General features: G+C 43.4%; 2 protein-coding genes across 2 annotated transcripts in view; one reads left to right on the forward strand and one right to left on the reverse strand.

Moving 5' to 3' along the window:
• rad23b (RAD23 homolog B, nucleotide excision repair protein) overlaps window positions 1–12,668 on the forward strand; it is a 37,957-nt gene extending 25,289 nt beyond the window's left edge. The window contains exons 7-10 of the mRNA XM_084323995.1: window positions 501–630; window positions 5,504–5,631; window positions 9,061–9,327; window positions 10,962–12,668. Coding sequence (XP_084180121.1) covers window positions 501–630; window positions 5,504–5,631; window positions 9,061–9,327; window positions 10,962–11,075 — 639 coding nt within the window. The 3' untranslated portion in view covers window positions 11,076–12,668. The remainder of the gene's footprint in view (window positions 1–500; window positions 631–5,503; window positions 5,632–9,060; window positions 9,328–10,961) is intronic.
• Window positions 12,669–17,704: 5,036 nt separating this feature from the next.
• On the reverse strand, window positions 17,705–23,778 carry klf4 (Kruppel like factor 4). Its single transcript, XM_084324740.1, has 5 exons — window positions 23,430–23,778; window positions 23,197–23,308; window positions 21,306–22,203; window positions 20,381–20,548; window positions 17,705–19,709 (listed from the first exon to the last, which is right to left on the reverse strand). Exons 1-5 carry the CDS (start codon window positions 23,432–23,434, stop codon window positions 19,534–19,536), a joined length of 1,359 nt encoding a protein of 452 aa, XP_084180866.1. The 5' UTR covers window positions 23,435–23,778; the 3' UTR covers window positions 17,705–19,533.
• Window positions 23,779–27,775: the final 3,997 nt, after the last annotated feature.

Below are 27,775 nucleotides of genomic sequence, written 5' to 3' on the forward strand. Positions count from 1 at the left end.
CCAGGTAGACTAATGTTTATATTTAAGTGCAGCGGTCTGCAGCCACTCACATTACCACCGAAGCTCCGCCCTCCGTGGATTCCTGCGGCAATGGAAAGCCACTACAGCTCTCTTGAGAAGTGGGGTAACGTGGGCTGATTTTGGTAGATTGGAGATCAGGTGGGCCGCTGTGTTATGTATGAGTTGAAGTGGCTTGGTGGAGGAAGCCGGTAAACCAGCTAGCGGTGCATTGCAGTAGTCAAGGCGAGACATGGCAATACAGTGACCTGCAAATTTTTTTCAAGTGAAGTGGAAGAGACGAGAGTTTTTAGGGAGTCCCTTGAACACGGAGTGAGAAGGCAGGGCCATTCCGTTTAGATATTTTTGACAACACTACTCTGTATTATTGTGTTGTACGTCCCATATCTGGTCTTTAGAAAGACCAGATGACGTCAGAGGAGTTTGATAGTATTTACTGAGGATTGTCAGATAATGTACCCTGTGTGGTTGTCATATTTCAGGGAATCCCAGCTGGAGAGGAGGGCCACGCAGGAGGAGTTGACCCGGTGCTGCCAATAGTGGGAGGAACTCAAACCGTGTCCACGGGCGGGATGACGGTCCCTGCTAACACTGGATCAACAAGTGCTGGAGGTGAGTGTGTGTGATTCACAGGCAAAGGCAATTCGTTTTGCAGCAAGACATGGATACAAGATGATAAAATAGAAAAGGCCTACATAGGGTACATCTAACGGACTCTGGGAAAACGACAGTGATCCCAGCCCGACCTTCTCAATCATAGAATTGCATACAAGAATGAAGTGCTGACTTTCGGGACATCAATTGCAAAGATTAACATATCATTGATATAAATACAACATGGATATGCCAGCACACTTATGTAAACAACATGGCCAACCATGTCATCATAAACAAAATCCACACACTGAAGTTAGCCACGGTCAGCAGCATCGTGAAACATTGTTGCATCCAATCCAATCCACTTTATTTATAAAGCACATTTAAAAACAACAAAATTGACCAAGTTGCTGTACAATTCCCACAACAAATATATACATAAAAGGATTAAAAAGATAAAAGCACACAATAAAACATATATAATATGTCGCATAAAAAAGGCAGGTCTCTTAAACTGTGTGAAAACCAAAAGCCAAAGGAAATAAACGTGTTTTGAGGCGTGATTTAAATACCTGCAGAGTGGGGGCCTGCAGAGGCAGCTCATTCCAGAGCTTTGGGGCTGCCACTGCGAAAGCACGGTCCTCCCAAAGCTTCAGCCTGGACTTAGGAACAGCCAGGAGGAGCTGGTCAGAGGACCTGCGGGACCTTGGAGGAACATGAGGTTCCAGCAGGTCTGAGAGGTAACCCGGTGCCAAGCCGTTCAGACATTTAAAAGCAAACGGTAAAACCTCAAAATCAATCCTAAAACGCACAGGAAGCCAGTGGAGCGAAGCCAGTACAGAGGAAATGTGCTCTCGCTTACGTGTTCCAGTTAGCAGACGAGCAGCAGCGTTCTGGACTAACTGTAAGCGGGAGAGGGAGGTCTGACTGATGCCAACATACAAGGCATTACAATAACCAAGACGAGAGGTCTTGACTAGCATGTATAACATTTTCAAAAACACTAAAAAAAAAAAGGTGTGACCTTGGACACGATGGACAGCCTCCTATGCTGAAAAAAGCTCTTCCCACTACAACATTTATCTGTTGGTCCATCTTAAGGTCACAGTCGATCTTTACCCCTAGATTGGTGACAGTTGGCTTCACAAAGTCCATGGGGGCCCACGTCACCAGGAGGAGACGCATGCGCATTGCTGTGACCAAACACCATAGCTTCAGTTTTACAGTCATTAAAATATAAATTATTTAGTGCCAACCATGCTTTGACATCTTCAAGGCACGCTAACAATGGTTTTAAAGGGTTAGGATTGTTTCTTTTCAATGGCATCATCATCAAAGACCATCACTACTAAGTATCTACCAGCTTCCTGCAACAACTCACACCTCACAGAATTTCAGAGTGAGTTATCTTTTTCATTGGCACAAACTAGCATTTTTGGTGGATGTAAATAGAGAAATAACAAAAAAAATCAGAACACCCTCAAAAATCACTCTAGTTCAGTTGAAATGAAATTGTACTCAAGTAATTACTCACGCCCATCCAGTCTTTACAGGGTTAAATCTGAACCTGGAGCCATACGGTAGGATCTGAGTCACTTTAACCTTCAGCACCACCTGTCTGTTGGACAGGTCAGGGAGGTCACTTTAACCTTCAGCACCACCTGTCTGTTGGACAGGTCAGTGAGGTCACTTTAACCTTCAGCACCACCTGTCTGTTGGACAGGTCAGTGAGGTCACTTTAACCTTCAGCACCACCTGTCTGTTGGACAGGTCAGGGAGGTCACTTTAACCTTCAGCACCACCTGTCTGTTGGACAGGTCAGTGAGGTCACTTTAACCTTCAGCACCACCTGTCTGTTGGACAGGTCAGTGAGGTCACTTTAACCTTCAGCACCACCTGTCTGTTGGACAGGTCAGGGAGGTCACTTTAACCTTCAGCACCACCTGTCTGTTGGACAGGTCAGGGAGGTCACTTTAACCTTCAGCACCACCTGTCTGTTGGACAGGTCAGGGAGGTCACTTTAACCTTCAGCACCACCTGTCTGTTGGACAGGTCAGTGAGGTCACTTTAACCTTCAGCACCACCTGTCTGTTGGACAGGTCAGTGAGGTCACTTTAACCTTCAGCACCACCTGTCTGTTGGACAGGTCAGTGAGGTCACTTTAACCTTCAGCACCACCTGTCTGTTGGACAGGTCAGTGAGGTCACTTTAACCTTCAGCACCACCTGTCTGTTGGACAGGTCAGGGAGGTCACTTTAACCTTCAGCACCACCTGTCTGTTGGACAGGTCAGGGAGGTCACTTTAACCTTCAGCACTACCTGTCTGGTGTGCAGAACTCTGCGTCTGTTCCCCTCTAGAGGTCTCTGTACCTCTGTCTGTTCCCCTCTAGAGGCCTCTATACCTCTGTCTGTTCCCCTCTAGAGGTCTCTGTACCTCTGTCTGTTCCCCTCTAGAGGCCTCTATACCTCTGTCTGTTCCCCTCTAGAGGTCTCTGTACCTCTGTCTGTTCCCCTCTAGAGACCTCTATACCTCTGTCTGTTCCCCTCTAGAGGCCTCTATACCTCTGTCTGTTCCCCTCTAGAGGTCTCTGTACCTCTGTCTGTTCCCCTCTAGAGGCCTCTATACCTCTGTCTGTTCCCCTCTAGAGGTCTCTGTACCTCTGTCTGTTCCCCTCTAGAGGCCTCTATACCTCTGTCTGTTCCCCTCTAGAGGTCTCTGTACCTCTGTCTGTTCCCCTCTAGAGGTCTCTGTACCTCTGTCTGTTCCCCTCTAGAGGTCTCTGTACCTCTGTCTGTTCACCTCTAGAGGCCTCTATACCTCTGTCTGTTCACCTCTAGAGGTCTCTGTACCTCTGTCTGTTCCCCTCTAGAGGCCTCTATACCTCTGTCTGTTCCCCTCTAGAGGTCTCTGTACCTCTGTCTGTTCTCCTCTAGAGGTCTCTGTACCTCTGTCTGTTCTCCTCTAGAGGTCTCTATACCTCTGTCTGTTCACCTCTAGATGCCTCTATACCTCTGTCTGTTCCCCTCTAGAGGTCTCTGTACCTCTGTCTGTTCCCCTCTAGAGGTCTCTGTCTCTGTCTGTTCCCCCTCTAGAGGTCTCTATCTCTGTCTGTTCTCCTCTAGAGGTCTCTGTACCTCTGTCTGTTCTCCTCTAGAGGTCTCTGTACCTCTGTCTGTTCTCCTCTAGAGGTCTCTATACCTCTGTCTGTTCACCTCTAGATGTCTCTATCTCTGTCTGTTCACCTCTAGAGGTCTCTATCTCTGTCTGTTCCCCCTCTAGAGGTATCTATCTCTGTCTGTTCCCCCTCTAGAGGTCTCTATCTCTGTCTGTTCCCCCTCTAGAGGTCTCTATCTCTGTCTGTTCCCCCTCTAGAGGTCTCTGTCTCTGTCTGTTCCCCTCTAGAGGTCTCTGTCTGTTCTCCTCTAGAGGTCTCTGTCTGTTCTCCTCTAGAGGTCTCTGTACCTCTGTCTGTTCTCCTCTAGAGGTCTCTGTACCTCTGTCTGTTCCCCTCTAGAGGCCTCTGTACCTCTGTCTATTCTCCTAGAGGTCTCTGTACCTCTGTGTCTGTTCTCCTCTAGAGGTCTCTGTACCTCTGTCTGTTCTCCTCTAGAGGTCTCTCTGTACCTCTGTCTATTCTCCTAGAGTTCTCTGTACCTCTGTGTCTGTTCTCCTCTAGAGGTCTCTGTACCTCTGTCTGTTCCCCTCTAGAGGCCTCTATACCTCTGTTCCCCTCTAGAGGCCTCTATACCTCTGTCTGTTCCCCTCTAGAGGTCTCTATACCTCTGTCTGTTCCCCTCTAGAGGTCTCTATACCTCTGTCTGTTCCCCTCTAGAGGTCTCTATACCTCTGTCTGTTCCCCTCTAGAGGTCTCTATACCTCTGTCTGTTCCCCTCTAGAGGTCTCTACCTCTGTCTGTTCCCCCTCTAGAGGTCTCTATCTCTGTCTGTTCCCCTCTAGAGGTCTCTGTCTGTTCTCCTCTAGAGGTCTCTGTCTGTTCTCCTCTAGAGGTCTCTGTCTGTTCTCCTCTAGAGGTCTCTGTACCTCTGTGTCTGTTCTCCTCTAGAGGTCTCTGTACCTCTGTCTGTTCTCCTCTAGAGGTCTCTCTGTACCTCTGTCTATTCTCCTAGAGGTCTCTGTACCTCTGTGTCTGTTCTCCTCTAGAGGTCTCTGTACCTCTGTCTGTTCCCCTCTAGAGGCCTCGATACCTCTGTTCCCCTCTAGAGGTCTCTGTACCTCTGTCTGTTCCCCTCTAGAGGCCTCTATACCTCTGTCTGTTCCCCTCTAGAGGCCTCTGTACCTCTGTCTGTTCCCCTCTAGAGGTCTCTGTACCTCTGTCTGTTCCCCTCTAGAGGTCTCTGTACCTCGTCTGTTCCCCTCTAGAGGTCTCTGTACCTCTGTCTGTTCTTCTCTAGAGGTCTCTGTACCTCGTCTGTTCCCCTCTAGAGGTCTCTATCTCTGCGTCTGTTCCCCTCTAGAGGTCTCTGTACCTCTGTCTGTTCCCCTCTAGAGGCCTCTGTACCTCGTCTGTTCCCCTCTAGAGGTCTCTATCTCTGCGTCTGTTCCCCTCTAGAGGCCTCTGTACCTCTGTCTGTTCCCCTCTAGAGGCCTCTGTACCTCTGTCTGTTCCCCTCTAGAGGTCTCTGTACCTCGTCTGTTCCCCTCTAGAGGTCTCTATCTCTGCGTCTGTTCCCCTCTAGAGGTCTCTATCTCTGCGTCTGTTCCCCTCTAGAGGCCTCTGTACCTCGTCTGTTCCCCTCTAGAGGTCTCTATCTCTGCGTCTGTTCCCCTCTAGATGTCTCTATCTCTGCGTCTGTTCCCCTCTAGAGGCCTCTGTACCTCTGCGTCTCTGCAGGCTTTGGTTGGTTTACTCTCCCTCTCTCCCTCCAGGCAACCCTCTGGGCTTCCTGAGCAACCAGCCCCAGTTCCACATGATGAGACAGCTGATCCACCAGAACCCAGCCCTGCTCCCGGCCCTGCTTGCGCAGATCGGCAGGGAGAACCCAGAGCTTCTGCAGGTAATGGAACTGACCGCATGGGTCAGGGTGTTGAGACAAGTGGAGCCGCGAGGACCCCTCATGAAGGCTTCTTCTTACACATGTTAGAGGAATGGTTCATAGAGCTGAATTAACCACATAGCGTGCACCGGGACGTATACGTACCTTTCATACAAGAATTGCAGCCCAAAGTGCAATAATGTAGACATTAGATTCAAATGTATTGTCATTATACAGCACTAGTACAGTACAACGAAAATAAGTTTTGGCATCCAACCAGAGTTCAAATGTAGCAGTAATGTGCAGCAATAGACAATGTACAGGATATTAAACTGGGTACAAAATATACAAATGAGTACTGCTGATTGTAGTGCTAATCAGATGTATGTACAGAGTTGTATCATATGTACAGTGATACAGATGTAAAGATGGTACGGTAGTAGTCATACTGTCCAGCAGCGTAACTACTAGCAAGAGTAGGATATGTACAGATATAAAATAAAAGCAATAAATAAAGTGCAGACATAAAATTTGTATAAAATAAACAATAATCAGAATAAAAGCAATGCATAAAGTGCAGATGTAAAAATAGACAGTTTAACCTCAGTTTAACACGCACCCATTTTTTATTTGAACTCGAGGACTGCATACTTTTTTTGCAAAGCTTAGCTTTATACTCTATACTTATAGCACATGCATGAGCCTGGTGTCTTTTGAAAGATAACATTCTGAAGTTACTAATGCAAAAAAGGTAAATCACTTTTAGTGCTAATGAAATAGAGTAACAGAGGTCTGAACTTGAGTTGGACTTGAACTTGTGTACTCATATTTTCCTGTAGTGGTTGCAAGATTCCATATCCCAATATTCCAGCATAGAGGTATAAACAAGCATAAGGAAAACACTGTGGTTCCATAGCCTGAAGTCTTATGTAGTACCGGTCCAAATTTGATGAACATCCGTTCAGAAATTGTTTTTTTGAGAGACGTCAGAGTAAAACCAAAAAAAAAAATAAAAAAAAAAAAGCTTTCCAAAATCCATTTCCTTATCCACCGCCATGTGTTCTGAAGTCTGATTCACTTCCCCGCTTTTGCTCGTCAACGTTCACCTAGTTCCCTTATTCGCACCCCCCCACGTGGGGTATTGTTGGAAAGGTACACGCGCTGGCTACAACGCTGACTAATCATTTTCGCCATCAGCGGATGATTGGCAGTTCTGGAGCATCTGGAGTCCGGGGTGGTCATCTGACGAGCGGTGCGTAAAAAGACGCTTGTCTGATATATTGTCATGTAACTCGAGAACCGAGGCACGGATTCGGTTGAGTGAGGTGGCGTTCGAACGGCAACAAATGGATCTTTCGAACGGTAAATGCAGCCGCTAGACAGTAAGGTTAGTTAGTTAGTTTTTAATTTCGGATAATGGTATGGGTATCTGATCGGTACTCGGTATCGGCCCATACCCAAAGGCAGGTATTGGATAGGTTTCATCACGATACGATATCGATTCTTTGGACAACGATACGATATTTGCCGATATCACAGTCTGCCACGATATGATACGATTCAATTCAGGTGCCTGCGATCAATATGAGATGATATTATATGCCCATTTAACACAATCATGAACTCAAAAAAGGCAACGGAAATATCATTTGACATTTTTATTTTTGAGCTCTTCCAGACATTTAAATGAAAAACAATCTATTGTTTTTAATACAAATAGACCACCCGTTCACTGTAAAGTAGGGGTGTAACGATTCAACCCCACGATTCGATTACGATTCTTCAGGCAACGATTCAATGCATCATGAAATATCTTCATTTGACCACGATTCGATACATTTCAGTCAGTTAATTCCCCCCAAAAAAGATTATACACAAATGTGGCTGGGGGAACTGATTCACTCAAGCATGAATGGACTATAGGTCAATACAAAAATCTACATTAAAATAAATAAAAAATAATAATAATTTAATAATCGTTTCTTAAATTTTCAAATCGATGCAGTTGAATCGTCACCTTAGGATCGATGCATATCGATGCATTGTCACACCCCTACTGTAAAGTGCCATGTTTTGATATATTGAGCTTTAAACTTTCAGTAATTTTTTTTGGAACTCACAACAAGCAACCTAAAACCCCTTCCTCTCCCAAACCGTTCCTACAATTGTTTTATGTTGCATGATGATCATGAATACATTTATTATGTATTGTATTTTTTATGTTTAAATATAAACATTATCTGTCCATCCTCAATACATTTACTATCAATATAATATACTTGTCTGACTTCATCTGGTCTTTCCAAACACACACACAGAAAAGAAGAATGCCTGCCCCACTTCGATTCGATTACGATTCTTCAGGCAACGATTTAATGCATCATGAAATCTCTTCATTTGACCACGATTCGATTCGATAAATGTTCGATCAGTTAATTCCCCCGAAAGAATGTATACACAAATGTGGCTGGGGGAACTGATTCACACGCATGAATGGACTATAGGTCAATAATAGGGGTGTAAATATTTGACCTAGGGCTGGGCGATATGGCAAAAAATCATATCGCGGTAACGATATGATAATGTTATCATATTTCTCGATATCGATAATTATCAAAATTGTTATAAGTAACATTTTTATTTTTTATATAAACAACAGATGTATGTTTATTTTGCAGCAATTCTTTGTCGTTGCCGCCATCTTTAGTGTTACATCCCCTCACACTCCAGTTCTCAGGCTGCAGCTGGTTTAAAAGCGAAAGTAAACCGGCTTCTCTGCTGGCTGTGGCTCCAACTTTAGCATTCCGCTCCTGCCAAATTGCTGTCAAGTTCCTCCCTGGGCTCTTTTCATGTGCGGCATCGAGATGAGATCAGTGCCTCGGGCCCAGTCGACCTCCTGCAGGCAGTAGTCAGTCCTAAGCTGTTCCCCATCGCTCAGAGTCAGCTCAGAGGCATTAAGATTGATACAATGAGATCGAGCAGATATCCAAGTTGGTGAATTGTATCACTTAAACGCCAAGGATGAGCTACATTTTGCATTGAGACTCGGATCAGACTGCAATGTGCAGGGAAGAGCGGCAAGGTGGTGCTCGGGGTGAGTGCGGTCAAGTTAGGAAGACCAATCCGGCCAAGTCTAGCAGAGCGGCTGCTTTCAACTCATTTCCTATGTAGAGCGAGTGTATGCAGCCACGAGGTACACGCAAGGTACTGCATACGCTCCTCTACTGCATACGCTCCTCTACTGCATACACTCCTCTACATTGGAAGTTAATTGAGTGCAGCCTTGGCCCGGCTGCATGCTAGATTTGGCCGGAGGCGGGTCGGAACGAGCCTTCACCGTCATTCCCTCCCTCTCACCCTATCCTGACCTTCCCCTCTATCCTCACTTCATTATTTGCTCCTCCCACCTTCTCTCCTCCCTCCATCCCACCCTTGTATCTTCTCCTGTAGGAGATCAGTAACCACCAGGAGCAGTTCATCCAGATGCTGAACGAGCCCAATCCAGAGGGGGTGCAAGTGGGTGGTGGAGGGGGAGGCGGCAGCGGAGGTGGAGGTGGTGGGGGAGGAGGAGGAGGAGGAGGAGGAGGAGGGGGGGGAGGAGGCGGAGGAGGAGGAGGAGGAGGAGGAGGGCCGCTGGCAACTACCGACGCCGCCACCGCAGGAGGTCACATGAACTACATCCAGGTCACGCCCCAGGAGAAGGAGGCCATCGAGAGGGTGAGGAGAACAATCAGCCCAAATGCTATTTATGAAAGTTAAAATATGAAAACAAGGCAACGGTCAAATGTCCCCGTCGCGTGATATACTTTACTTTATTACTCCCAAGGGAAATTCAGCACCACAGATCGCTCACAATAAACATTTAGGTCGTTAAAGAAATATATATAATAATACACCGTCAAAAGATATATATTCTAAAATATGTTGTGGTTGAAGTTGTTACACTCAGATTTGTCACCCCACGCTTGTGTACTGTATCTCAGTTCTAAGTTTGGTGTTGACGTAGGGATGTGCATAATTATTATAATTTTTTTAGCAGGTTATCTTCTCTCATTTACCGGTTGAATCGCTTTTTTCTTTTTTACGTAAAGTGGTTCCAATTAGTCTGCTGAGCACAATCTGCCCATTTCACATCCTCATTATCTCGCTCTGTCAACACAATATGAATCCATCTAATGTTATCGGACTACATTTGTACAACACAACGATCATCCATGAGTTAACATTACTGCTCATCAACAACATAGGCTCCACACAGCGATCATCCATGAGTTAACATTACTGCTCATCATCACACAACAATGCTTGCTAATGTACAATGTTGGCTAACTACAAAAATACAGCGTGCCTGCATGATAACTGTAATTTACTTACTATTAGTAGCAACCCTTGCAAAAAAATAACTGAATGAAACTCAGTACACAGTATTTCTATTTTTCACCCCTCCATTTAAAAAAGAAATACCCTGTACCCTGTTTTCGAAAATATCCCGTCCACAACAACACTGACCTGATGGCAGGCTGCAGGGATCTCTCCAGGGTCCTGATTGCAGAGAAAATACTCTTTTAATCTGACAGGGGCATTGGTCATGATGTTTTAACGTTTTCCAAAAGCTCAGTTTTAGCTCCGTTTCACCCGTCCACACATACAGGCATAGACAGAGTTTCTGAAAAACCTTCACCCTGGAAAGTGTTTCCGAAAAGCTCCGGTTTCAGTGGACGGGAGGTAAAAACTAGGAGAAAACACTTATGTTTTCAAAAACATCTGTGGATTAAAAAAAACCTTCCTCCCAGCTCCTCTCTCTCTTTCTCAGTGCAGAGTGAGGTTGGCTTGAGAACAGGTCGTCTCTGAGCTTCTCATTGTTTTCACCTCAACTGTTTCTTGGCACTGGCAGGAAATGGTGTAGACCTCGCTCATTCACCTATTACCATCTCATGTGTTCACTTTATTTAATATGTTTAAACATTCATCACACTATAAAATCTATACAAAATCAAATGAAACATTTAACTGTTAAGAATATCCAGTTAATTTAAAATGACGGATATTGTTGTACATCCCTATGTTGATGGTACAAATATATATTTTTAAGTCTTTCAAAATATCAGAAAATCTAATCCGGTGTATAAAGAAAGTTCTACAGGCAAGTTGGTGCCACCAGGATAACTGTAGATGTAATATCATAATTGCCGGTGACTCAACTTTGTCGAGATCAGATCAGTGGTGTCTGAGATATTAGGCTTGATGAACAAACGAAGGAGACCTCTCCTTGCCTTGAGGTCTGTGATGTGTTGCCGTCATGTTGGCTTACTGTTACTTACTGGTGTTCCTCCCATTTCTCCCATTTCCAGCTAAAAGCCCTAGGATTCCCGGAGGGACTTGTTATACAAGCCTACTTCGCTTGTGAGAAGAATGAGAATTTGGCCGCAAACTTCCTTTTACAACAGAACTTTGATGATGATTAAAAAGGAGCTCTCGTCCTTTTGAATTTATTTTTATTTTCTTTTTTTTTTGTTTGTTTTTGTTCTTGTTCCTCTCTGCTTTTTGATTGACCATATTGCATATATAAGCATAAACAACTGGGCCTTCTAAGTTTCCTTTTATTTTATTATTATTACAAATACATAATTCATTCAGTCATCATCACTTGGTAACACTGGATCATTATCAGCTGGTGTGTTGTTTTTATGATCAGTCTGAAATGGGGGGGGGTGGGGTTTAAGTAAAACATACTTGGTTCATCAGAAATCACCTGTGGGCTCCCAGTTTCTTTCTCTTAATGTATTCTTTAGCTTAAGACCAACATGATTGTTATGATCCTATTGATTACTAGAAAGGTGCACCCAGTAGAGCGCAAATCTCCACCAGGCGGTAAGCCGACATTCCCATTCCTGTGCCTGTAGTCGATTGGAGGGCCTTCGCTGGATGTTTAGAATTGCCCATTTCTCCTCCCTTGTTGCGAAGCAGCAAAATTGCTATTATCTAGTCTTAACTAGGGATGAGTAAAACTCACAAAATTACTATTCAATAGCCACTGGGAACTATTTGAATACAAAAAAACATCTCCGGTCTCTTTCTTCATCTTTCATTTATGTTCTCCCAGCTGTTAACTAGCTATGGAGCTGTACCCAGCATGCCGTTCAGTGGTGTAACATTTAATAGGGTCCCCTCTCGTGTAGTTGCGGGTAAAAACGAGGGGAAATATATTTTGAGACTAAATTATATTTGCATAAACGATTTGAATTTTATAATTGAACAACTATTTTAATATTGGAAAATCTATGCCCCCATTCCAGGGTCTTAACTAGATTAAATATCCAGTCAGATATTCAATGAGCCTCATATTCACTGATTGTCATTTGTAGGCAACATACCTTAAGATTAAATGATATATTCCTTTATTGATCCCCTTGCGAAAGAGGGAGACAAGTCACTGCTGTTAGCTAGGTTCATATTCAAATAGATTTAAGATGTAACCTACCTGGTGACATTACTACTAGCGTCAGCTAGCTTGACACGTATATCGAACTCACTCCACAAGTTGTTCTGGGACAAAAACACGATCTCCTGAGATACGGCCACACTGTCCTCAGGTCCTGCTCTTCCCTAAATCACTTGTTGTATTATGCTGCCACCTGGTGGAGATAAAAAATAATCCCCAATGGGCACTCACGCATCTCCCCTGTAAGCGTGTTACCACTCCATTGGCTTGTTCGTAGAGTTCGTAGAGTCATAATTGTGCACAACAAATGACCGAATGGCCTTTTTAGTTTGTGAGATTTGGTTGTGGACACACCGATACACCGGAGCGATTACGTGATCTCCAGGCTGCAGCCTGGTGGAGATGATGAATACTGGTTGAAATGGTTGAACGCAGAATGGGGTTTCCCAATGTAGACGAGTGAGTTAGGCGGTGTATGTGATTGGGAAGTTTGTTATGGTATTCATATACTATTTTTCCTGTTTGATTTTTTTTTGTATCTTTTTGTCTCTAATGGGGATCCAAGGATGTTATAACTGCAGTTTTAAATGACAGTAAAAGATTTTTAAACAAGCAACATGTGTAATGATACTTATTTTGGTTTCTTTTATTTTTGTAAAAAAAAAATGTATTAACACTTTGGTTGCCTTGGGTTAAATTCATGATATACCATAGGTTGCCGGCTCTATTTGTCTATGGAGAAAGTCCCCTTCTTTGCAGGGCTATAACTTTTTAAATTCTATTGCTACATTGCCATTATTAGGGCCCATTCAAAGTCCTATATGTATTGTTCATTGTGTAGCAACGTTAAACTTTTTCATTCACATATTCATAGTAAAGTATGGTCTAATGTATAAGTATGTTTTCATCTCTTTCTGCAGCTTTCTCCAGAACGTGATATATAGCCCCAAATGCATTATATTGATGATGAAATACAGTTTGATGGCAATCAGCGCGATATAAAAAAATTCCAACTAGACGTACTTCTAGAAGTTACTACACGTCATCTGATGTTGACCGGATGGGCCAGGGGGCGTTTATAATTCCGTGGGCAGCGTTATACCAATCATCTAATGTGGGTTAAATGTTGATAATAGCTGTTAGTATCGAAGACGGTAACGTTACACGCTGAAACTCACCCCAGTCTCCGCGCGCCGTTGGGCGATCATCGTAGAGTAGAAATCTTATCATTATGGGATATATTTTTACCCGGTCCATCTCCAGCTTGTATAATGGTATATACGTCCAAATCATGTTGTTTATCGAGTTATTGCCAATCGATCACTGTGTAGCGTGACGAGCCAGAGTCCCATGACCTATAGCGAGCGCCCGGAAGTACTACGGACGTCTAGCACAACCTCTATGGCACATCCTGTTTGGCGATTGCGCCGATCGGCCACCAGATGGCGCTCCTGAACCGCCAGAGAGCTCAGTGGGTCCTGCTGGTGGATCTCAGGCCAGCGGAGGGGACATATGAATCAGATCGCAGATTTTTGAAATATTGATATAAGGACGCTGTACAGCGTCCTCCGGCAACTTGAGCATGGCCCGCAATGACGTCAAAAGACGTTTCATGGCAGTCAAAGTGTTAACACATTGACGACCACGGGGATTAGACGGGCCCCACTCTATACGGCCAGCATATCATAATAAGTCATTGTGCATGAGGCTGTTTGTAGAGCTAAATCTATACTTTAGATTATTGCTATCTGTCCATTCTCATTGTCAATTGACACTATAAACCGTCCCTTCAATATAACAAATAATTTTTTCATCAATACGTTCCCATTTTATAGCGTCTTGAATATGAACGTTATAGCAGAATGTTCTGGGATATTTCTTGGAACATGAGATACTGGGCGCTAAGCTAATAACGTTAAATCGAATGGTGTTTTGGCCATAGACAAGCTAGAGATAAAAATCTAAATTAGGGATGGCCGATATTATCGGCCGATATCGGCAGTAAAATGTGATATCGGAAAGTATCGGTAAAAAATAATAAAAAAACAATAACAATATTGCATCCAGTGAAATTATTAGTTACCTGAAATTATTCCGTTTTTTTGGGGGGGAAACCCTGCATATATCGGTATCGGAAATTAAGAGTTGGACAATATCGGAATATCGGTATCGGTAAAAAAGCCAATATCGAGCATCCCTAATCTAAATGCATTTGATCGGTATCATGGTCCACCATGAATGCATGGGGGGGGGGGACCGACGTCGTTTCTGATTATTGATTACCAATAACGGCATTAGCCTCAGTAGCCTAATTTGCTGATCGGGTGGATGGCTATCAAAACAAGGCCTGATTGGGCTGTAATTGACGTCAAATATCTCTTACCTGTGGCCGGTTGGACTGCAAAAAGGATTTCCCAGTTATCGATTGCCATCTGGTAGATCCATACCATAGCTATAGGCTAACAGAAAAATCCATCCATAAAAAAATAAAACACCGGTCTGTAACAGGGAACACTGCATTGTCGAGACAGCGCCCCTATGAGGATCTGGCCGGTAATGCACTTTTCCGAATTCTAAGAGTAGGGTAAATCTGTAGTGCCGCTCTGTGACATTGAGTAGGATATTAAAATGGATTATTACATGGCGTTTTCACATTCGCCGAAATGCTTGCTTGTGATTGGTCAATAGCGCGCGTCAGAGGTCAGTTATCAGATAATAATGACCGCTGTGGGACAATAATGACCGCTGTGCGCAGCTGTTCGCAATCAAGCCCACTGACATCACCGCAATCAGACACTGCCGGTGTTCTGCTGCCGGGGAAGCTGCCGGCGATGACGGGTGGCGGAGCGACGAGCGGAGCCAGAACCAGTGTTGCGAGTCGATGTAAAATGAATTAGGTATATTGTTAGTAAGTTAGCCATGTAATAAGCGGGATAATGTATAGCTATACTCGATCATTGTCGCAAAATAATTGACCTTCACTGACGTTTAAAACACCTCGCCGAGGCGGCTCGGTATTTTAAACTGTCAATTATTTTGCGACAATGACCTCGTAGCTATACATTATCCCTTACATAAAAGCCAAAACAACCTTGCCACGGAGTAGGATATTAAAATGGAATAAAAGCCAAAACAACCTTGCCACGGACATATCCGTGGTTGGCCCCGAATGTGTTAAGAATTTCTGCATGCAAATGACAAGTTTGTCCTGAGAAGATGACAGAAAGCAGGTACACATGGATACTCTATCTATACCAGGGGTAGGCAACCCTAGGCACGCGGGGGTATTTGCATAGGCACAGGGGGCAGCAGTAAAAAAAAAAGTATATATATATTTTTTTTTTTTGCTTTGAAATATTATAGTGAAATATTTTGCACTGTTGTCGCATTTATCTTGTTGAAATCCTCCCACAGGTTCTTTTTACTACCACATATTTAATTGAGACCCTTTATTTGTTTATTATTTCAATTTAGCTGGAAATACATTGCTACATCATTCAGTAACATTTGCAGAGCCTTATAACAAAAACATTATTACGGTCACCATTGTGACCAGTGGGATTAATCAACACATTTTATTATTTATTTTTCTATTTAATTGAACATTGCACATGTTAAAAGCCATTTTTTTTACTCAAAATGTGAGTATTACCAAGTCAACTTGTGTTCTTAAAACAATGACAATAAACATAGTTTTATTAGGTTGAAATAATGTGGTTGTGTACTTATTTTTCTGTTAACTTATTATGGATTGAAAACTGAAAACCTTAATGCGCAGTAACTGAACTCAATATTTTTAAGTTCTGGTAACTTATTATTATTTTTTTTTACAGTGTAGTCTTGCGATCAATCAAAACTTATTTACACGATATACCTCACATTCACCCTCCATTCACATCCTGGTGTTCTCCTGGTGTTCTCCATTAGGCCTGTAGGTGGAGCTATGACGGCACACGTACAGTACACAAACCGATGGTGTGTGATGTGTCCAAAAATGAATGGGCAAATGTGAGTGAAATGGTTGCACTGTATGCAGCTGTTTGTCTGCATTGCATTCCCCCCCCCCCCCAACTCAGATTTAGGGTTGATACAACCATCATAATAATATTGTTAATAATATAATAATAACAATAATGATGTAATAATGTAAAAATTATCATTAAAAATACCTGATTATGAGGGGGAAAAAATTACGATGCATGGAATATTGTTGAGGCACACTAGTTACAACTATATTTCAAACAGGCACTCCATGTCAAAAAGGTTGCTGACCCCTGATCTATACGATCAACTCTTGACCTACTGTCGTTTTTACAGAGAAATTAACCTTTTCAAGGTAACAAATGGTGTCCACACCATTTCTACTGTGTTTACCTGTGTGCTGAGGAGACCGCTGCAGGTCGAATCTTAACCGTGACTCAGACTTCTGTGACAGACGGAAATGTGTGTTTCAGCGGCGGCTGCACAATCTGAATGCTTTTTCTCATTTAAGCTTCACCCTTGTGTGGCGTTGGGGTTTGCGGAACCCCTTTTCAATGTTTACAAGAGAAATTATACAATTATTCTTTTTAACCTGGGACGCATTGGCCATGGCCTATTTTCTGTGAAGAACATATAATAAAAGAACACATTACATTGTGTGCACCCTGCCTACACATTTATGACATTTGTGTTGTAAAGTGTAGAAATTGTAGGTGAAAATGAGTAAATGATAATATAACAAAAAGGTCCAGTGTCTCTTCACTGTCTGCCTCCACCTTGTTTCATTTATATTGTTCAAGATAAACGTGATTCATTCCATTTATGTCTGGATTATAATTGATTTAATTTTAAAAATCACTTTTCTCTAAACAAATTGCACTTTTATTAATAAATGTGATCTATCTAGATTGCTTGTAATTGATATCAAGTTAACATCTCTTGAGAGTATTTTTACATGGCTTTATTGTTTCGAAATCCTAATGTGGGTCCATCAGACCGGCGAACATTGGGCGAGTAACAAAAATGCGAACGCCACACAAAGGGTTAATGCAGCTTTTTCTTGTCCACCTGTGTCACAGAAAGTGGAGCTATTGCGGTGTGAGGGGCGAATGTGACATCATGCAAGGTGCAGTTTACAATACATACCTACAGGGGGCAGCATAGACCACAACATAAGTCTCCTCCAAACCTAAAGAGGTCCTTAATTTCATGATCAGGTGTAGAGATGAGGGTCCAGTATAGGGCGCCGCTACCATAGACTCAAGACTTTCCTTTCGGTTTGTTTTTCATCACTGAAAGAATAACAGTTCTATGCGATGCAAATAAAATAAATTAAACATTTGTGATTTATTGCTGCATAGATTGTTTGACTTATCTTATGATTAATGAGCCTTAAATTAAGTCTTGTTTCAATCCAATCACTATGAGGTTGTTTGCCATTTGGACATCCTGTAACTCAATAGTGAATTCCAGAAATGTTCTGTCTGGTTTTGATTAATTCGGCACCATTGAAAACAGATGGTAGGATGTTTGTGGAAATAGTTCTTAATGTTGTTTGGTAACAATAACAGATCATTAGTAGATGTCCAATAGTGCATATATTACAGTACTTTATTCAGTTAAGAGTGATTTACAGTTTGTTTATTACAATCACAAGAAACACATCCCCTGTAGCAGAAACATAGTCAGATACTATCTCCCTGTAGCATCTTGTGGGACTGTATTCAAAGTGTGCACCTGATAGCTACATCAGACCTATACAGGGTTCAGAGTTGAAATAAGATTTGGTGTCACCATTGAATGTCAGCCAATAGCTTGGCTTTCCTCGTCCATTCTTCTCACTGACAGTTGGAAAGGGAGCCCCATGGAAACAGGACATTGTAGAAGTGGAATCCCTTTTTTTTTGAACATCTTTTTAGCGGTAACATTGTCTCAGTTCGCCCGCGGCCATCTCACTATTATCAGGGGGAGGGGGTATTGTGTGTGAGCCTGCTGTGAGCTATTGTTGCATTTTAAATGTGCTTATCCATTGGCAGTCATGGAGTCATGGAGAGCTTACAATTAACCACAAACTCACTGTTCCAGGGATATCGTAGACGTAAAGCGCTCATGAAATCAGGATGAAGCTTCTTTCACAACTATGAGAAGTAGTACATTCGTGTATTTCAGAATTTTAACTTGGAAGAAACTAAAATGATGCACTGCAAAAACAAATTTAAAGTAGCACAACAATCTTGTTGGATGTTATATCTTGATATGGTTCCTCTTGCTCTCATCTATTATTTATGTATTTCTTTTTTTACTTGAGTGCAACCAGAATCTGCAATATGCATCGGACATGAACGGTGCTGTATGTTTTTATGATAAAATGTATTTACTGTACTTGTTAAAACCATTGCACAGGTAAACATCCTGAAAGCATACATATGTCTAGATGGACTGTACAAAATAGCAATTGTATATCTCATTTCAAATACATTTTATTTTATTATGTTGGAAAATACATGAAATACAAAACATTAAGAAAGCATTTTTATTTACAAATGTACAAAACTTAAAAGATTATATTACATATTTTTGACTATAAACAAAACAAAACTTTGTTCAGAGTTACTCATTTCATAAAAAAATATGAACGTCTCATATAAATTATTGCACTTTGCGACCACAGTGCATTGAAGATTGCCATCACCATTGAGAAGCGAAGTGTTCACCTGATTTAAGTCAAATTGTGGAGGGGAGAGGTCTCCAAGAAACTCACAGACAACCATATGGCACTTTTCATATATATATATATATTTCTATTTTTTCTCTCATCCATTTCCTATTTTCTTATTGATCTTTGGTACCTTTCCTTTAATACACTCCTTAAGAGTCACTGAGCACCATCCTGTAACATATATAAATTAAATTTGTACCTGAAATTAATGGCTTAAAGACTAATGTATAATATAAATATAGTTTGTATTTATTTCATTAATACAGTATGTTGAACAGTGTGTGTTGTTGCTGGTAGAAGGCCTCTGGGAGATGTTTGTCTGTCGCTCCTAGTTTCCCTGACGATAGTACATTATTTCCAGTCATACTGTACGTAGTTGGCACCTGGTCCTCCCAAGTTTTGTCGATTAAATAAGACCGGGGGAAAAAATAAAATTCCAGTTTGGTCCCTTTAAGAAAAAGGTTCACCGCCTTGACTGAGGGTGTCGGGTCAAAACGCCATCCTGAAACCCAAGGGTCTCTAGAGGAATATCTGGGCTCTTTATGGAGTTAACGCTCCTCTTCTTATCTCTTTTTCTTGCCGTGAATAACACAGCTTGTCTTGATGCTGGACGACGGCTTGAAGGCAAAGCATGGCTTTTTCCAAAAAAAAAAGATGGAAGTCACAAGTTTGTTCAGGTTTTTGATAAAATAGTTTTTTGGCTTTTTTTTTTAAATTTTTTTCTTTCTTTCTTGATGTATTTTTTTTGGCTTGAGCCATGGCAGTCCGGTCAAGTCCAGTCTCATAGGTGCCTCTTCATGTGAAGCGCCAGGTGGTCCGACCTCGAGAACGCCCGGTCACATTTGGGGCACTGGAAGGGCCGGTGGCCTGTGTGTTTCCTATAGTGACGCGTCAGCTCGTCCGAACGGGCAAACTTCCAGCCGCAGCCCTCCCAGTCGCAGTGATAAGGCTTCTCTCCTGTGATACACACACACACACAGAACAGAACCCAAAACAAAGTGCAGTTAGTGTTTGGCCCCAGGGGTAAGAATGGCCCAACCTGCAGTAGAAAAAGAGGTCCATCCTGTCCTGCAGCTGCTGTATAAAGGGTAAGCTAATCAGGCTATGGTTTGTATTTGAACAGGGATCAGTATCAACCTGTACATCACACCTGCCAAATGACCTGCCCCCCTCTTCTCCCATCTCCCATCCCCCCCCCCTTGCAGAGGGGTTTATTCAGTGTTTGCAGAACAACAGGTTCTTGCAAGGCAACACAGGGTGCAGTAGTTGACGGTAACACAGCTGGTTGTTATACGGTCGGAGTCGACTACTACTATCCCTCATGCAAACATGAGAGGTATTGTAAATCGCTCTCCCAAGTAAAGATAAATCAGGCCAGAAGTTATGCTTTTTGGTCACAATGTAAAAGAGCCCCATGATAAATCTACCGCCAGGAACTCTGATAAGGGCGTGCAGTGTGTCACATTGTTATATAATTTAAAAGCAAACTAATGAAAAGCAGAGGATGAGACCAGAGGGGAGGATAGTGTTGTAACCTGGACCTAATAAAATATATAAATCACCTTTAGCGTTATCTTAAACGAGACACACACACACACACGCGCTCACAAAAGAAAAACACAGCCCACCTGTATGCGTGCGATGGTGTGCTTTGAGGTGGGAGCTCTTGGTGTAGGTTTTGCCGCAGCCGACGTAGTCGCACGTGTGCGTGGCGATCCTCTTCCTGGGCCAGGAGCGCCGGCCGCGCTTGGGCTTCGGCTCCTCCGGCAGGCAGTCCCCGCTGGACGTCATGAGCTCTGCAGGGTCACAGGGGGTCAAGAGGTCGGAGGTTAGCATCGCAGGTTTAACGTTCTATCTGTGTCAAATAAGCGAACACATACGTGGACATTCCATAGTGTGATAAGTAATAAATACTTATCTTACATAATTATTCTGTGACAGACTACGTCATATATCTGCTGAAGGGAGCTCTGGGTTTTCTTTTATATTGATTTGAAAAATCAATATAAAAAAGTGTCACTAATCCTTTATATACATGAAACATAATTCTTATTTAACTTTGTAAGGTATACAAACGGTCTTGCAGTAGCATAGTCATTACCTAGGACGGATGTGCACATTTAGTAGCTAAGTGAGATTGCTATTCAATCTACAACAGTCCTTGCCTTTCTAAAACCGTGAAGGATAAAGTGTTATACTCGACTTAAGACGTAAAGGTAGAATCGCTATAATGTCGCCAACAACAGTGGCCTCTAGGCAATAGATGACAACATGGTACTGCACTTTGTTTACAGTTTTTGTTTTGTGTCTGATGCGTTGGTTGTATTTCAGTGGGTATAGGGAAGGGGGTACTGCTGGCCTCAGGCAGAACATTCACAGTACAACAAAATACTAAACTCCAAACCACACATCAGACCAAAAAGATCAATAAAAATAAATACCAAAAAAAGAATTATTTTGCCTAGAGGTCGCTGTTTGACGGCATTACAGATTATAATAACTTTAATAATCATTTGGTCTGTAGTAGTTGAAGCATGTAAGACTGGCGCTGACCTTGGTACTGCATGGAGGGCGGCTGAGGAAAGGGGGAATAGCCTTGCGGGGCGCTGTGGTGGTATCCCTGGGGAGGTAGAGAGAGCTGAGGGTGCGGATGACCCAGGACTTGGTGCTCCCTGCCCAGAGGGTGGTCCGGGGACAGGGAAGAAGAAGACGAGGACAGTCTGCCACCCGCCATGGGGCGCCCCGCCCCGGGGAAGCTGTGGGGGTCCAGGTGACCGGGTCTCTGTTGGCCCCCTCGGCCCCGGGAGTTGACCCCGCCCGAGTGCAGGTCCATGGAGCACGAGATGTCACAGTTCTCCTGCTTTATCCGGTGGCATGGGAACGGCAGCGAGGAGGAGGAGGAGGAGGACGATGAGGAGGAGGATGCGGGGTCCTGGGCGGCGCTCACGCAGGCCTTGCTCACTCTCACCACCTGGCTGTAGTCCCCCATGTCCATCGTGGTCTTCACCACAAACTTGCCGTGGAGGCTGGTGGGGTGGAGGTACGCCGGGTCCAGCTCGGGCCTCATCAGCTCGGCCACGAAGCCTCCGGAGGGGGAGACGTCGCTGATGTCCGGGATGGTGTAGAGGAGCTCGCTGGCGGCGCTCTGCGGGGAGGGGAGGGAGAAGGACGCGGAGTAGGAGCCGGCAGACGGAGACAGGGCCTGGGCTGAGCTGCCCGCCATCGCCTCCTGTTGCTGCTGCTGCTGTTGCTGCTGTTGTTGTTGCTGTTGTTGTTGTTGTTGTTGGAGCATGCTGTTGGATAGGATGAAGTCGTAGTCCAGTAAGTCCAGGTCCAGTTCTGGTTCTTTTTTGGTCATGCCGGTGGCGGCAGCAGGGAGGTCGGAGTCCGAACAGCTGCTCCCTGTCGTCACGCTGTGTCTCTTGAGGTGAGCCAGCTCCTCCTTCCACCTCTGGAGACAAGAAGCCACATGGACGTTAGCAACTCGCATAACTACATGAATATACACTAATATATATATGCTGGTGGAATGTTATTGGATTGAAGAAATATATACACTAACAACAAGAACTTACAAACAACAAACGTCAACTCTAAAAGGTATTGTAGTAAATACGTAAACACACACACACACACACACACACACACACATTATGTCTGTTATGTGAACTGTTTTGGACAGATAACTTAATTTGATGATACTATTTTAGGACATTCAACGTGTAAGAAAAATTAACAGCAAATGGAGGCATTCAGATTGACAAACGATTTGGCTCTGTGATGATTTGTGGACAAGTGTCCTTGTATAGGAAACAACATTACATGGCTATGAATAAGGATTATTCAGTGGGCTATATTATCAAGTATAAATTTGCTGTTACAGAAATGATAATGGTAACAACATACATGTTATGGAAATGATAATGGTGAACACTGCAGGAACGGCATGGGGACAGCCTTACGAGTATTAGTATGTATATTATTGATCAGTATTATGTAAAATAACACCAGGACGCCTGTCCTTCTCTCTACGAACGGCACAGGATGCTGCTTAGAAATAATAGCATTTCATAATTATTAAATTCAGGAACTCAGTCCGATTTGACAGCAGGTTGTTGTTCTAGAGGAGTTGGTCGCCTGTATGCAGAAGGCTTCTGCTGCGTAATAACAGCCCATGTGCGCTTCTGATCCACTCACACCGACTCCGCTGCTGAAGGATCTACAGTGGCTGGCTGGTGCAGCACGCCCCAAGTGCGACACTGGCTGTACCATAATAACACAGACCTGGTCCTGGACATAATAACCCCAGAAACGTTAAGAAGTTGAGAAAATGAATAAAAACCCACTGCAATACGATAGTCTATTGAAATACGCCCGTGTCTATTTGAGGTGAAACAGGCCTATATAATAATTGTGATCGTGGGCTAGTATATAATATACTCACTACATTGGCAGGTCCCATGGATTTACTCTTGACAGTCGGGCCGCTGGCAAACGTGGATATGGACGGCAGAAGCGTCCCACTTAATGCCATATCGAAGTCACTTGGTGGTTGCCTGAAATTTAACAAAAAAAAAATACCGCAACTCCGTGTGGTATTAATATTGTCCTCAAATGAATGAGTGTTAGAATCCAAGAGGCAAACGTTCAGGAATAGAAACCAATTGTGTCAGTCACCTCATCAATTAAAATATGTCTGTGGTGTCCTTTTGGATGTATATCTGTTCTTCAGTCAAACGCGGCCGGCGTTGTCTGCATTGGCTTAGATCTATTAGATCTATTAAATCCCTGCAGGTTAGTAGTCCGCGCTGCTGCTGTCTGTGCGCTATAGTTTGGTCCAAGGAGCCATGCTGCTGTTGAAGCAGGGCGCGCCGGGTTGGAAGAGCTAGACACACACACACACGCACACACACACGCCGCGCTTGCTCGGGTTAATGTTGTGGATGCAAATGGTTCAGGAGGGACGAGGGGATTCCCTGGTCCGCCTAGCTGCGCCGCTGCCACGCCATGCAGGGACCGGCTGAAGACTGAGCTGACGAGACGCGTGGAGCGGAATCCCGCTTTAAAATCAACGCCCGGTGGAGACCTGGAGCCCGGTGGACACGCCTTCCCGCGTTGCCCCGGCAACAAGCACTACAAGCACTACATAGGGAGGGAGAGGAGGGAGGGAGGGAGGAGGAGGAGGAGGAGTGAAAAAAGGAAGGGGAGAGGTGAGCGACAGAGAGAGAGAGAAAGAGAGACTGTTTGTTTGTATTCATACTTAGCAACAGCGTCTATCCTCGCTGCTGCTTTATGCATGTCAAAATGTGAAGTGTGATAGATGTAGGCTGGTATGAGAGCAAACCTGCCTTGCAAAGACTTACCTCATTATATAAGGCAGGTTAATGACTTAATAGGCCTGTTAGACCAGTGCATTAGTGTCTCCAATTAAGCTCCTGGAATTACTTGAGATAATAATTAACCTTTTGCGGTTGTTTTCATTTGATTTCAAACCTTTATTTCAACTCGTGATTGAAAACTTTATTAGATTGCAGAATGGGTACAATACAGTACAGTGCAATACCCACAATTGTTAAGAGGATGCAGACCAGAGAAAAACTTTCGTCTTGTTTACATCAGGGTCCCCCATTTTCAATTCATCATAACATGACATACACACATACAGATAGACAGTACTGCTACATCTATACATTTATGACATACCAGATCTACAAATACAGTACTGTTTGTGATACAAAAAGAGTCTAAAAAAGAGAGTATAATTTGACGTAGAAACTGTACATTGGAGGAGGTTTGGTAGGTGGGGGGGGGGGGGGGGTTGGGTAGGTGGGGTGGGGGAAACTGTACAACTGTGCAAGCAAAACTGCACATTGGAATATTGACACAACCTTACTTGGTCCCAAGAAGAGGGTCTCGTGTATTATTGGGTTAGGACATTTACTGTACATTTACAGGGGCCAGTTTTGAATTGCAGTCTCCCGTAGACGCTCTTTGAGAGTGGAGAGTGGTTTCGTAAGACACAGAGGTTATACCCTCATTCACAGAGATGACGAACTTACAAAACAAAGACACAGTTTATCAGCATTAAACAATAAAAAAACAAAACCAGCTAAGACAGTTACTTACAAGTCAACACACAGTGGTCGGAGACTTACTTTTTAAATGCAGCAAAAGAAGAAGGAACTTTCAGTTTCAGAGTCAAAACCTTGACGGTTTTATTTGACAGGCCTGTTGATATATGATTGGTCTTTTTTTGTGCATGAATAATATATTTATTATTGCAGCCAGAACCGATAGCAATTAGGCCTATATGTATAGCCTATCTATGATCTCAATTAGGGATGTCCGATATTATCGGCCGACCGATATTATCGGCCGATATCGGCAGTAAAATGTGAGATCGGAAAATATCGGTATCGGTTTAAAAAAAGAAAAAAACAATAACAATATTTGTTATATATATATCCAGTGAAATTATTAGTTACCTGAAATTATTCAGTTTTTTGGGGTGGGAAACCCTGCATATATCGGTATCGGTTGATATCGGTTGATATCGGTATCGGAAATTGAGAGTTGGACAATATCGGAATATCGGTATCGGTAAAAAAGCCAATATCGAGCATCCCTAATCTCAATACAATCACCATGGTTAAAGGGATGGTTTTGATTTTTTTGGAACCCAAGCCCTATTAAAATAGCCCAACAGGCTATTGTTGGGGTGGACCCTGACAATAGCCTGTTCAAGCTGCTGCGATCAGGCAAGCACCTCTGCATACTCTGTACATGCAGCAAGAACAGAGAGACTCAGACTCAGCTTCCTCCCGAGGCCATCAGAACACTGAACACTGATCTCTCCACACACACAGACAGACAGACAGACAGACAGACAGACAGACAGACAGACAGACAGACAGACAAACAGACAGACAGACAGACAGACAGACAGACAGACAGACAGACAGACAGACACACACACACACAGACACACACACACACACACACACACACACACACACACACACACACACACACACACACACACACACACACACACACACACAGACAGACAGACAGACAGACAGACAGACAGACAGACAGACACCACACGTCCTCACTTGCACTCTCACACACAAACATACTACAAAAAAGGTCACTTTAATAAACACAACTGTATATTATCGTATATAGTACCTTTATTCTTAAGCTTAGCATTGTATTGTATTTTATCTTAGTACTTTTTATGATGTCTATTTTATTATCTATTCTATTTTATTATTGTATTTTTGCACAATCAAGGCGGGCATGGCCACCTTCATTTCACTACATGTCTCGTGTATGTACAGTATGTGACCAATAAATCTCTTGAATCTTGAATCTTGAATCTATTTGCTACTCACCAATGATGATGTGGACTTGGTAGAGTCCTTTCTCAGCACAATCCATGCTGTCGCTCCTAGTTCCTCACACTAGCTCCGGCTAGTTAGCTGGACTCCACTCCACAGTGCACATCGAGTCAATACCAGTGAGGCCCAGTCAGCTTAGTGCAGACAGGAGTGCGACCCCATTGAATTTGCATTGGTTTGTGGCAAACTATGCCCGAGCTCGTATGAGGAACAGCATGGATTGTGCTGAGAAAGGACTCTTGTCAGCAAACATCCTCATTGTTAACCCTTCCACTACCACACTATACCAAAGGGTTAACCCTTTCAATGCGACAATACAGAAGGGTAACCCTTTCACTGCCACGTGACAAAATGGTTAACCCTTTCACTACCACACTATGTTAGAAGGTTAACCGTCTGTAGTGTGGTAGTGACATGGGTTATTATAGCCTTCTGTAGTGTGGTAGTGAAAGGGTTAAGTAAGAAATAGGATTGCTATTTCAACAGAACTATCCCTTTAAGTGGGCCTATAGGTTATAAGCACAATGCAAAATCCTGTTCAAACGCAAATAGGTATATAGGCCTAATTACTCCCGGCATCTGCAGGCCTATACAGTACGTTTTATGAGCGTGCAAGTTCCTTGAGGCAGTGCTTGGAATAATAACCGTATGTTACGTTACATGAAGTTGATCATAATAAAACATCACCGACAGGTTTCCCAGGCGTAGACAAAGCCTTAATCTTGTATGGGGGGGGGGGGGGGGGGGGGCACCAGCCGTACATCTTCCAAACGTTGAGCGTTCAGAATTGTCTGGCTTGTTCTCACTGAGTTTGAAGTGGGTTCAGTCAGTGTTTGCACAGAGCCAGCGGAGCTAACATAAACCCATCTATCTAGCATAATTAGAGGCATCAACTCGAGAGTTCTGTAACGAGAGCAAACAACGTGCTCGCTGTTGATCCTGCTCCATCAGGATCTTGTCCGTTAGGCATGTCAACAGACGTCCTGGCACACACTTCACCACAGAACACATTTACACAGTCTCTACGTACACCTCTTTATCTTCTCAGTGGCTCTATACGCATCCTCGTTCAAAGTGTTCCTCGCATGACTACACGGCCGTCTTGTAGGCAAACAGCGTGGTGCGATTATGCTCGCAGTGTCGCAGTGTTAGGGATAGACATTGAATTTTGTCAGATAATGAGGATAAGATAAGATATTCCTTTTATTGATCCACTTGGGGTTAATTCTTCATTGGAACATGGGAGGGGGGAGGGGAGGTACAGGTATGCGCAGGGTCATAGTAGAAAGACATAAATATAGGCAATAAATTAGATCTGAATATGGTTATATTAGTATATTTTACGTTACAATAATTATAGCCAATAAGGAATTGTATCTGAACGAGTTTAATTCTGAATCCTTGATTTATTAACAAGTGTCGCACTTTTCAAGGCCTAGCTATCTTATCTTTAAACGCCCACTGCGTCGAAGGCGTGTTACAGTATTGCTATTAACCCGTTCACTACCACACTACCAAAGGGTTAAAAAAAACGTTCACTGCGACAACAATACAGAAGGTTAACCCTCTCACTGCCACACGACAAAGGGTCAACCCTTTCACAACTGCACTGCAGAAGGT

Source organism: Notolepis coatsorum (assembly GCF_963971535.1).
Source record: "Notolepis coatsorum genome assembly, chromosome: 11".
Classification (NCBI taxonomy): Eukaryota; Metazoa; Chordata; class Actinopteri; order Aulopiformes; family Paralepididae; genus Notolepis; species Notolepis coatsorum.

Excerpts from the sequence above, each read along its gene's own strand:
- klf4 (XM_084324740.1), bottom strand. Across the intron at positions 22,204-23,196 it reads CCATGGGACCTGCCAATGTA|AGGTGGAAGGAGGAGCTGGC; the intron begins GTGAGTATATTA and ends TCTTGTCTCCAG. Across the intron at positions 20,549-21,305 it reads GCCCTCCATGCAGTACCAAG|AGCTCATGACGTCCAGCGGG; the intron begins GTCAGCGCCAGT and ends GTGACCCTGCAG.